This window comes from Poecilia formosa, unplaced genomic scaffold (genome assembly GCF_000485575.1).
Source record: "Poecilia formosa unplaced genomic scaffold, Poecilia_formosa-5.1.2 Scaffold64, whole genome shotgun sequence".
Taxonomy (NCBI): Eukaryota; Metazoa; Chordata; class Actinopteri; order Cyprinodontiformes; family Poeciliidae; genus Poecilia; species Poecilia formosa.
The window spans coordinates 624,094-636,208 of record NW_006800003.1 but is presented as its reverse complement, the minus strand read 5'-3'; the positions used below and the strand labels follow the sequence as shown (position 1 = coordinate 636,208).

At 41.4% G+C, this 12,115-nt stretch overlaps 1 protein-coding gene across 2 annotated transcripts in view; it reads right to left on the bottom strand.

The window, feature by feature from the left end:
* The window catches only part of flt1 (fms related receptor tyrosine kinase 1), a 34,879-nt gene that overhangs the window by 6,533 nt on the left and 16,231 nt on the right, over window positions 1-12,115 (bottom strand). For both annotated transcript variants that reach the window (XM_016672694.1, XM_016672695.1), the window contains exons 11-18: window positions 7,366-7,486; window positions 6,540-6,648; window positions 5,347-5,649; window positions 2,521-2,667; window positions 2,313-2,444; window positions 1,232-1,338; window positions 504-639; window positions 4-108 (exon numbers count right to left, since the gene is read on the bottom strand). In XM_016672694.1, coding sequence (XP_016528180.1) covers window positions 4-108; window positions 504-639; window positions 1,232-1,338; window positions 2,313-2,444; window positions 2,521-2,667; window positions 5,347-5,649; window positions 6,540-6,648; window positions 7,366-7,486 — 1,160 coding nt within the window. The remainder of the gene's footprint in view (window positions 1-3; window positions 109-503; window positions 640-1,231; window positions 1,339-2,312; window positions 2,445-2,520; window positions 2,668-5,346; window positions 5,650-6,539; window positions 6,649-7,365; window positions 7,487-12,115) is intronic.

Genomic DNA, 12,115 nt, shown 5'->3' with positions numbered 1-12,115 from the left:
CACCTTTGAGCATCTTCACCGCCACAGTCCTGCAGCTGGTAGAGCTGTCGATACCAAACGCGGACGCCTGGATCACTTTACCAAAGGCTCCGCGGCCGAGAGGTTTCCCTGTTGAAGAGGGGTCGTGCGAGAGTGGGAGAGACACGGAAACAAGAGGTGTGTCAATTAATTACTAATAATCACATCCATTCCAGATGGGAGGCGCTGATAGGAGACCTCATCAACTGTCTGGTCTAATCGGGTCCCTCCCTGATCACGGAGGGAGTTGATTATTCCCAGTAAACACCAGTTGAATACTCCACGCTGCAGCTGATTAGCCCAACACAGACAACACAGACGCAGAGTCTGATTAGTGGAATGAGAGTCACTCCCAATAATAACCAGATAAGACCGATGAGAAAATCCTTGTATCAGTTGTGTGATCACAAACACATCGCTCTGATCCCACAGAAGACTACGACACAGAAATAAATATACATCTTTGATACGTTAAAGAAGCGTACCTAATTTGAGACGCTCCCGAGGGAACTCCCATTGGTTGGGGTCATACTGCAGGCGGTCACATTGCTCCTCTACGGGCCCCTCTCCGGTGTCCACTATGATTGATAAGTAGTCTGCTTTGTGGTCGGAAATGTTGGGCTTTGGAACAAAAAGAGAAACAAAACCACGTTCAGATGAATAAGATATTCACAGGAGAGAAAATAAAATCATACAGCTCAGATTAGATTAGATTTCACTGGCGACTAAATCTAACCGCTAGCTTTAGCCTAGAGGTTAAACTAAAGCTACCGCTCTAGTCTAACCGCTCCAGATAAGCTAAGCGGTTAGCTTAGCTGGAGACTAACGCTAACCGCTAGCTTTAGTCTAGAGGTTAAACTAAAGCTACCGCTCTAGTCTAACCGCTCCAGATAAGCTAAGCGGTTAGCTTAGCTGGAGACTAAAGCTAACCGCTAGCCTGAGTGAGACCAAGACCAAAACAGATTAAGATTCTGACTTAAACCTTTATTCCTTTTTGTTTTGCAGCACAAAATGCAAAACTGTGCCATTCTAGGAAAATACAAGTTTGTTGTAACGCTTAGCAAAATATGATTAGGATCAAATGATACGAAAGTTTTGCATAATAATAATAATAATAATAATAATAATAATAATAAAAACTGAAACGTGTCCATGACAAATCCACCCTAAAAAAGGTGTTGTAATTGTAAGCAATGTTTTTGTTGCACCTCACCTGTTTCAGTTTCCGAATGAAGAGCGTGAGCAAGAGCCAGAAGAGAGTGGCCACCACACATGTACAAGTTAGAGTGGGAATTTCCAGAAAAGAAACTTCTGATACACCTGTGCACACAAAAATAAAAAAAATTAACATTTCCACTGTTGACCTTTACATGCTGAGAATGTAATTTGGCCATTTGAGCATCGAAAAGCGGCAGGACAAGGCCTCTTGAGAACAAGACTGCTGAAACGCCTTGCTTAAATGAAATTAAAATTTATGCCTATAATGAATGTAAACTACAAATCAAAGATATTTTTTTCCTATCACATCAGATTACAAAAGAGAGAGAAGACAAATCCTTTCACATAACCCCTTGATGATCATATCTTTCTTCCTGATTTTATTGCCATTTTCACCATCAAGCTGTAATCTGTAAAACCTCCATCCATTCTTCCCATTAACTCGCCCAGTTTATTATTGTGACTTTTTTAATGAGAGGGTGAAGAAATGCCCAGCTCCGTCCAGCGTGGTGACTCTGTGAGATGCGGGCCGGGCCCTTCCGGAGGAAATGAAAACGGGAGACAGCTTCCTTCCTGGCTCATCAGGACACAACACACACACACACGCACGCACGCACGCACGCACGCACACACGCACGCACGCACACGCACACACACACACACCACTTCTCTATCTAAACCTGGACTGGGAAGTGAGTCCGCCACTAGTGCTTCCAGCAAGCTCCATCTCCTCTCCCACCTCCGGATACGTGTGTGTGTGTCCATATGTGTGTGAATAAGGAAAACCGAACAAAAGCCAGAATGCGTTTATGTTAGAACCTACTTTGATCAATGTTTACTCAGAAACATGACATTCATCATCTCCCATTAATAGAACTGACACGACTCACCTCCGAGTCTAAGTTTTACATGAAATGATGTTGTGTTCTGCTCTGTGTGTGCAAATTGAGACTGTGTGACTTTTTTTTTATACTGCTGGGAACAATGCACAATAAGAAATGCTCATATAAGGAGGTGCGCTAGCTTTACGTTTCAGCAAGCGGCCAGTCATCGAAGGAAACACATTCTTCACTTACTGTTGACCCGAATGAAGGCAGAGCTCTGCGCAGACCCCCTGTTGTTAGTGGCCAGGCACGTATACAGACCCTGGTCGTCAACTGTTATTCTGTCTATGTGGAGAGTCCCATCTCCCTCTGACAAGACGATGCCTGATAAGAGAAGTGGGAAGGAAACGGCTTAAAAACTACAGCCCACAAATGTACGTGTCTGAGATGTTCTTCCTACCTGACCCCTGCTGCAGAACCTGTTCGTCTTTGTACCAGGTGATGGTTGGCGGTGGGATGCCTTCAGACTCACAGCTGAGAGTCACAGAGCTGCTGGCGTTCACGGTGCGGTCTGTCAAATTACTGAGCAGTACAGGAGGCTCCAGAGCTGAAAGAAGAGCGAGATGCACGTAGAGCTTAAGTTATAGGCAGAAGTTAACGAAGGACTGCATAAAAACATCACTCATCACACCGGGAAACATTCTTCTCTCTCATCTCCTGACAAAATGTGCGTGATGCTGCCACTATCATGTGTTTACACTAGGGCAGAGTGATACCTGTCTTCAGTCAGAGGCCTCTTCAAATTCACTGTAATAAAGACTGCTATAGAAGATATTTCCTGCTCACAGCCATCGCAATTTACCATAACCTTTTGAAGAAATTTGAATTAATCTAAGTTAAAGCAACATTTCATTTCAATTTTGGGATCAACAAAGTATTTTTGAATTTGAACTGAACTGACTGCAGCCTGACTCAGTCAATTCAGTTGACATTTATACTATTTTTGCATAAATGCCAAAACATAAGTGTGATTTTGGTCACCAGACGCAGGCAGCACGTTCCTTCCACTTCACAATTAAGTAACTCAATATAAGAGATTTTTTAAATCTTTTTCAAATTTGCCAGACAACTAAAAAACGTATTTGACTTATTTAAACTGCAGTCACAAAATTAGGGAAGCTAATTTAGACGTTAGAAAACATGTATCTTAATGGTTTTCTGAGAAAAAGAAAGCAGCGACAACACAACATGTTTCATTAAATGCTTTATTTACAGTAGGACTTTGTGAGGATAAGTGAACTGCAAGACTAAGCTTGTCTTCTGGTGCATTTAATTTGATCTTAAATGACATATAATGCATTAGTTATATTAGAACTGACTGAATTATTTATAGAATAAATGCTAACTGGGATTAAATAAGACTCATGTTATTTCCAACACCACCACCCACTCTTTCCTGGACCTGTGCCACTTTTTCATAATAATTGTCCTCTGCTGCACACTGAAAAGTAACCTTGGTTTTGACCTGTGAGTCAGCTGCAGTTTCAGTCCTCTTGGGCAATTTCATTCTAAAATGGGATTTTTATTTTTTATTTTTTCCAGAGAAACAACAATGCATTATTTCAGCATAAGGATGGGGCTCACAGTGACTTGAATGCAGCTTGTCATGCACTATAATTAAACCACAATGCACACACCACTAGTTGTTCCCAAAATGTTTTAATCCCCATGGTTTTATTTTTTCCCCCCTTTTCCTCTTTCCACCCCCAGCGGCCTGCTTTTTCTTCTTCTTTTTTTTACTTTTTTTTTTTTCGGTCACCCTCTGCCTCTCTAGTAATTCCCTTGTGGGGGTCCTGAGGGAGGAAGCTGACGTGTTTACCCTGATTGTGTAGAGAACAGCAGTAAAAGACATGGAGAAAAGTCACTTAACCACTGCGACTGATTGTTGTTTCCCCTATCTTCCTCCTGGACAACAATTGATGATTGTCAGCGGGGGCCGGGGGAGCCTGACAGTGTCTGATTGGCTGATTGTTCCTCCAGCTCTGTGCAGGGGCCTGTAAATGTGGCATTGTGGGAAGTGCCATTGTGTGCTCTTCCTCCGCACAAAAGCTCATTCCCACGTGAAAGAGGTGCTTAGCTGGGGCGCAGGAGCAAAGCTACGTCTGGGTGGGGCCCCAGGAAGATGAGGTGAACCCGATTCCCAAGAAACAAGATCATCGCACGAGAGTGGAGAGTGTGGAGGTTGATTGCATGCAAGGGTCTGACCTTATAAAACAAAAAGTACACCACCTATTATTCTAAACAGAGAATATAAAACTGATTTAAAGGAATGCAATAAAAATAACACACGGCAAAATGCACAAGAGCCTTACTATAGTGTTTAAAGATTAAGGTTCAGGAACTAGAGGTGCGACAAATATTTCTACTGTTGTAAAAATAATGTGTTATATTAATTATTAGATGTATAGTAACATGTCCTCTACATATTTTTAGGAGTGAGAGAGAGCAAAACATTTATTTCATGATTTCACTAAAGAGTGAAATCAAAGTTTTTTGTAATCTTGACCTCAGGTTTTCACAGAACAAGTTGTTGTGGGAAATCTTGGCAACCTCTCCGAGAACTTTGGTGAACTATTGGCTTTATAATTGTAACCACTCATTTGAAGAATAATAGCAGTTTACAATGTTAGCACTGTAATTATTTTATCTTTGTTTTAAGATAGTAAAAGTAGGGGTGCGGTGGTGGCGTAGGGTTTAAGTACAATCCCCTTAAGGAGGCCTTAGTCCTTGATGAGGTTCCTGTCCTAGAACTTTCAAATAAAGGCCGCTAGAGCTAAAAAAAAAAAAAAAAAACTCTTAAAAAAATTGTAAAAATGTATGATCACTCAAATCTGCTTAATTGGCAACATATTAGAAAAACACATTAGAAGCTATAAAGCTATAGCTGCTATTAGCTATAAAATGGAGTCTCCTGTGCTGCAATTGTACAATATATATACCACTAATATGCTTTTAGTATTGTGTTTAAATTATATTTTTAAGGGAATACAAAGTGCTAAGCAGTCAGACTTTGAAAGACAAGCACAACTGAACAACTTACAGCTTTAATTCTGCTGAGCATTGATTTAGAAACAGCTTTGTATTAATTCCTCAGGTGTCACATTTCACTGCTTCTCTTTTTGCTTTGCTGAAACTGAACATGAATTTGAATGGGAGAAAATTTCAGGTTTTGATGTAAGTCACCAGTAATGTTGTGGCAAAAGAACGTGAGGAAACAATGACTCACTTGTGACCTCCACCTGGGTGTCCAGGTGCTTCTCCTGCCCACTGACGACATGTTGGGCGGAGCATCTGTAGGCCCCAGAGTCCCCGCCGGTCAGGTTCGTCAGCATCAGGACCACAGTGTTGGAGAACTCCCCCGGTTCCAGGTGATGGACGCTCCAGGACGGAGTGCGGGGTTCACCTGTGTCATTCAGCTTTCGCCATGACAACGCTGTATACAGGTACTTATTTGCAGAACAGGCGAGGTGAAGGTCGCCGCCCTCCCTGGCCGGCTCCAGCTGGCTCACACCGAAGCCCTCTGGGACGTCTGTGGAAAAAGGAGCGCGGCTTGGTGAGGAAAGTTTACAGATCTGCTGTTTGACGGGAAAAAGCCTTCTCAGTTTCTTGTCATGACTCCTGACACCAGCGGAGCAGATTCCTCCACTCTCCTTACCTTTGATGACAATGTTGAATGGCTATTGTGAGCAAAAACAGCGAGTGGAATACAGTGAAAAGGCTTTTTATTTACTTTAGCCATTTGAAACTTCCCGTGGAAACGGCCTGAGAGTTTCCTGATGGCAGATAGTGTTTATCTTTACCGAACACCCCAAGGCCTCCCGAAATAAAGCGGACCTGCCAGTCCAAGGAAGTTCGCTGCGCGGGGAAGTGGAACGATAAGAGCCCCAGGTTCCTGTTACGCTCTTGCTCACATTTAGGCAGTCTGGCCTCCAGACTTAGACACAGTCCATTAAAACACTCAAAAAAAACAAAAAACAAAAAAAACAGAAAACAGTTTGACCTGCATTGCTTGACCCAAATGTAGTTTTCAGTACAAACAACCCTGCAAAGTGCAGTGATGCATGTGCGGCACATATACCTGCTTATTTTAAGATCTCTGATCTTTAGGGGTTTCGCAGCAGCCGGTCTGTTCCTCCCCAAATCTGTGAGCAGTTTTCTTTCAGTTTCACGTCGCTTTAATTCCTATTTTACCTGTTCGATTCATTTAAAAAAATAAAAATAAAAAATCACACTTGCAGTGACATACATCGCCTTTTTGAGTTAACATCGTGATGAGACGCTCTCAAAAATTTTTAATTTTTAAATTCTTTAATTGGATTTTTCTACAACGACAGTAAGAAAAGAGCTTAAAGGCCTTCTGCATGTGCACTACAAGTAAAAATATGACAGCTACATCGTGATAAGTTTTGTCTCAGTCACCTGTGACGTAGAAGGGAACATCCAGCTGGTCTGTTCCCGCAGAGTTGGAGGCGATGCAGCGGTACACTCCAGACACTGAGGCCTCTGCAACAGTCAGGACCCCCACTGTCTGTCGGAGACCAAACATCCTCATGAACATGTTGCTGTTATAAGGGACGTTCATGCTGAAATACCCAGACTTGTTTCTCTTTTTGTGGCCTATTTTTCCATGGAGTGACCTGACAAACAGAGCTGGACTTCCTGTCCGACTTATAGTCACCGTATAACACCTGGAGGGATTATTTATTTAATCGACTTCAAGTAGTGGAGACAATTATAGATTTATCACATCCAGAGTGATGAAATTAGAGTGTTTATTTCTGTTAGTGTTGACGATTGTGCCTGACAGCTGATGAAAATAGAAAAATATTCCTTTTCTCAGAAAATTTGAAGATTTCATAAGACCCCGTAAAGAACCAAATGAGGTAATTTGTCAGAGAAGCTGGCTGTTCACATTGTGCTGTATCAATGCAATGGAAAGTTGAGTGGAAGAAAAAAGTGTTAAGCCGCATATCACAGTTTGTACTGTAACTATAGACTATGACTTTCACTTTTCTGAAATAAGTTAAATTTAAACATAAAACACAATATTAAAGTTTTTGGAGATGTACCTGTATGAGTTTTAGTGTTTCAATAGAATATGTGAAACAAATCAACTTTTTGATGTTTTTCTTATTTCTCGAGATGCACCTGTAAGTGTAAAACTCAAAATATATATATAATATATGTATTCTATTTAACATAAACAAACTACAGCGTGCTGGGATTGTTTTAGGGCTTCTCCTACCTTCTTGTTCCCCTGAAGGACTTCCTGCGTGTGAGTAACACTCAGGATGTGGTTGTACGCAGATGCAGCAGGGAGACTCTCCGTCACGGGGCTCCACTGTGAGGAGGAGGATGTCGGACACCTTGAAGGAAGAGCAGGAGAAGGACACAGACTCAGCTGTGTTGACAGAAGACATTATGTGATAATTCCATGTCTGTGAGTGGGTGTATTTTTCCCAGCTGTGCTCAGCAGGGGGAAAATGCCTTGATGAGATCCAACATCACCAAACCGTTTTATATTGATAGCACACAGTAGAGTGCTCTCTCTCCCCGTTCGGCAAGCTGGTGCTGTGAACTCCGAGGCAACACCAGTTCAACTGTGAAGGATGCGGGCTGGTATTGTCATTCTGCCATTAAGCTTCCTTCCATTCTTAAAAGAAAAAGAATCATCCCACATTTCCAGGACAGGAGTTCCTGTCCCTCAATGACTCTCACACGACTAAATCCATAGATTACGCACCATCCTACCGGTGGAAACCGGTGCTTACGCAAGAAGCGCTGCTGCGCCCATTTTACGCATATCGACTCACGATGATGAGGAAAGTTCACCAAATGGCACAGGAACAAGGGAAGAACCGTAAAAATTCCCAGGAAGCTTGGTCGATACTGGAAACGTACGTGTTCTGTTCTTTACATGGAAAATGTGTCAATGTGTTTAAAGAGGTGGCCAGTTTTATTCATCTAAACCAAATAACGTAACATAAAAAGACAAACTGCATGTCTTTCTTGACTTTTAGACAAATAAAATAAATAAGTATTAGCGCTTAACTAAAAGCAGGCTGCTTATTGTTAATATATGCTAATGTGATGGAGCTCCAAAATTTAAGTCCAATAGTCTAATTTTTAAATGCCTTTTTATTTTTAGCAATAGGTGAAGTTTATTTTTACATGATTTTAATGCTATGACTCAAACACATAAACTTCATAGTAAGTTTATTGTAAACATTTTCCAATAACAAAATTGTTTTGACATAAATCTCTTCTTCCAATTTTTTGAAAATATGCTTAGTGGCAACTTGGCTGTTTCAAACCAAACGTCTCATTTCAACATTGCTTTTTGAATTCTGTTTAGGTCCATTTTCACAGCTTATTTCTCATGACTTTAGTTAATATTTATTATAAAACATCCAGATTTAACTAGTTATTAGCTTTATGCTAGTAGATCATTATTACTGATGTATTAACCTTGTGATAGTAACTAGTTACATCGAATAAATTACATTTACTTGAGTGACTTTTTTGAAAAAGGAGTATTTTTTCTATGTTCTTTTACTTGAGTAATTTTATTATGAAGTATCTCTACTCTTACTTGTGTAAAATTTCTGGATTCTCTACTGAATAAAAAACAAACATGTTTTAACCAAAAATTTGCCAGTCACACACCTGCAGCTTTTGTTAAAGTTTCATAAGTTTTATATTGGAAGAAACAGATTTGGATTTTATTTTTTGTTACTTATATGAATTATTGTCTTTTACCAAAATGTTCACTTGACTTATTTTTAAATATTAAGCAATTGATAATTTGATCAGTTACTCAGTACTTGAGTAGATTTTCACCGAATAATTTTCCAGCACACATAATAATTGTTGGTTCAGTAAGATAAATAATCATCTCATCTCACCAAAAAACGTCTTTCAAACTGTATAGTTTTGTGTGTCTTCTTGTCTTTCCCATTTTGCGGAGTGGCTAAGTGAAAGAAGGCTCTCTGTGTTTTGTCATAATATTAAAACCCCAGGAAAGTCATGGATTAAAATTAAAATTTCACAGACACTCAAAAATAATTTAAAAATCGACAGAACTTCTTTTAATACAAATTGTCTTTGGTGTCAATTAAACAGATTTTCTGTTAGAAACAATTGCTATTTGTCACCCTGAATAAATTAATAAAATTCAAAGATTTTTCAAAATCATTGAATGGTAAATGATGCCATTTTAATGTCAGATTAAATTAAGTATTTTGCACCAGGGATACGTCACTAAATCCTTGTTTTCATATCATTTTGAAAAAAAAATTTGATAGGGGTTTCCGCACCACGTGTCACAGAAGAGCTGTAATAATCAGAACCCCTGGGGATGCTAAAGCCTAAAATAACTCGACCTTCTGTATTTAGACATCCTCACTGTAAACCATCACTTCCACTTTGTTCGCTGATCCTCTGCCTGTTTAGGGATATGTCACTGCTCCCCGTCTCTTCCTGGATCTTTGTCGTGATTCTGCTCCGTCTGTCCTGAGCTCCTCCCTAAGCTTGGCTCCTCTCTGCTCCCTGATTGCTCTTCCTTTTGGCATCAAGATAGTGTGTGTGGCTGCACAAACGACCCACCCTGTGCATGACACCGTGCACGCATGAGCAAGCACACCTCACCAGCCTCACCAGCTTACTCTCCCACACTTCACAGGAGAAGCATCCACTCTCAAAGTTAGCGCTGAAAAGTAAAATTAGTCGGATGGATGAGTTTTAGACGCGGAAAGTGATGCAGACGTACCACATTCATACAGTATGTGCCTGCCAACAGGGTGAGAAGCCGCTGCTTGAAAACATGAATGGACTCTGGTCCAAGTTGTGTGTGAGGGCGATGTGTATTTTTGTGTGTGTGTGGTCATCTCCTGTCCTTTCTTCCTGTCCTAACCTGCAGCCTGAAATACTCTTGAATGTCCCTGGATGTTCCCGTCTCAATCCAAAAATAACCACACGAGCAAAATAAACCAGTACACAAATATGAGCATGTTTTAATGCAAAACGAAACACCACAAATAAATGATATAACACTTCAATACGCTTTAACAGATTCATACAGAGATGGCAAATATTGACATTTGTCTTACGTAAGTTAGTTGTATAAAATTATTAAATATTAGATTCATATATTACTCATAGAAACATCTGTATACAGAGAATGAATCACATTGGCAGACACCCGTAAAATGGTACACATGCATACGGCACAGGCACACTGACAAAACTTTACGCAAATACCCAACGGATGGACATGCTGAAAGCTTCATGACACTCATCATCCTCTCAAACTGGTTTGCAGGATCACTCATACACGTAGGTTTTATTTAACTTCCATTACAAATGCAACAGGGATGCTATACTGACACCGTTTGATATAGAAAAACAGGAAACATTTTAACATGGGGTGGGATAACACAGGATAGTCTCTGGTCTGTGCAGACCTCCTACATGGTAGGCTTCTGCAGATCGTCAGTCTTTTTGTTTGAAAGAGAACTGAAGGCAGCCCGTAGTGAGCGGCACAAAGCTTTGTCCTCTCCCCTGTTTCACCCGTCGAAGGCAAAACGTGTTTAAACCGTCGACGGGGGCTGCTACAAATCGAGACAGAAACTCACAGCTTTTGTGGATGTCAGAATCAGATCAGGGTCTTTGCAAGCATTGTTCGTGCACCCAATATAGTACCACTCTAGGACACAAAAAAAAGCAAAGCAGCTCTGAGAAATGCAGCTGGTGGATAGATGGAATTGCACTTATTCTGGCTCATAGTGTGTAAAATGTAAGAAGCATTAAACTACAGGGCAGGCGGGCAAAGGGGAGGGACTTGGATTTGGCAAATCATGTAAATAAATAAATAACTAGTAAAGCAGGTGTCCATATATCCTTAATGTTATGGCTTGCTTAACGCCATCCTCCTGTGTTTCCTGGTCTTCACTGCTCAGCAGTGTTTCAAGTCTCTTTCCTCGGTTTACAGTTCAGCAGGATAATCACGAGGTGGTATTGTCACTGGGGGTTCAGGCAGTAGTGGAGATGTGTGAGGAGGTGGAGAGGTCCTGTGTGGGAAGTGGCTGGGGAGTTGTTCCTCGGTGGAGGTGGAGGATGCCGGGTTGCTGTGGAGGGCAGAGCTGGTGAGGGAAGAAGCTGGAGAGGTATGTGGGAGGGGGGGGCAGCAACATTTCGGGGGAAGGGGTGTGGGGTGTGGGGGGAGCACTCAAGAATAGATCAAGCTCTTGAGGAAGCGGACTGTGCCACGTTTGAAGACGAAGGGACAATCACGCCGCTGGGAAGCGTCTCACGTCGGAGAGGAAGCCAAACAACGAGAGGAAAAGCGCTCTGATTTTTGCACAGGAAGCCCAGTGCGCCTCCTGCCAGGGCCAGATAAGAGCGCCGAGGTTCCCAGGGCCAGACCCAGGAGTGGACTCAGGACCCAGGCGAGAGGCCACCCATCAGTCTGGCCCGGCCTGGCCCACGGTCCCCGGGCTTCCTCCAGCACGGCGTCAGGCTCGTGGTGCAGCGGGGCTGCAAAGAACAAGGGGCCTTGTGAGGATCCAACCAACACTAATAATCTAGAGAAACACACTGAATGCAAAACACTGAAACAGAACCAGAACAGAGCTTTCACAAAGGACCTTAAGTTAGCTGAGGCCAAATGAAATCTGAGACATTCAACTATTTTAAGACACATTGTTTAATTTATTTCGAGGTGAATTTAAAAGTGAGGTTCTATTAAAAGGTTCAATACGGTTTATATCTTACCTCCCGTGACAAAAACTTCAAAGTAGCTTAAAGAGCTAAATTTTATTGCGTTTTGCAGTTTATCATTTTACTCTGGACTCAATGATAATTTAGTTGGGGAATGGCGACCTTCCTGTATGAAACTTGTTGAGAACAAACATGACATAAAAAAGTAAGACTGTCTTTGAACCAATGAAATTGCATTTATTCAAACTGCTGAATATGTATTTCTATTTGTTGCTCTA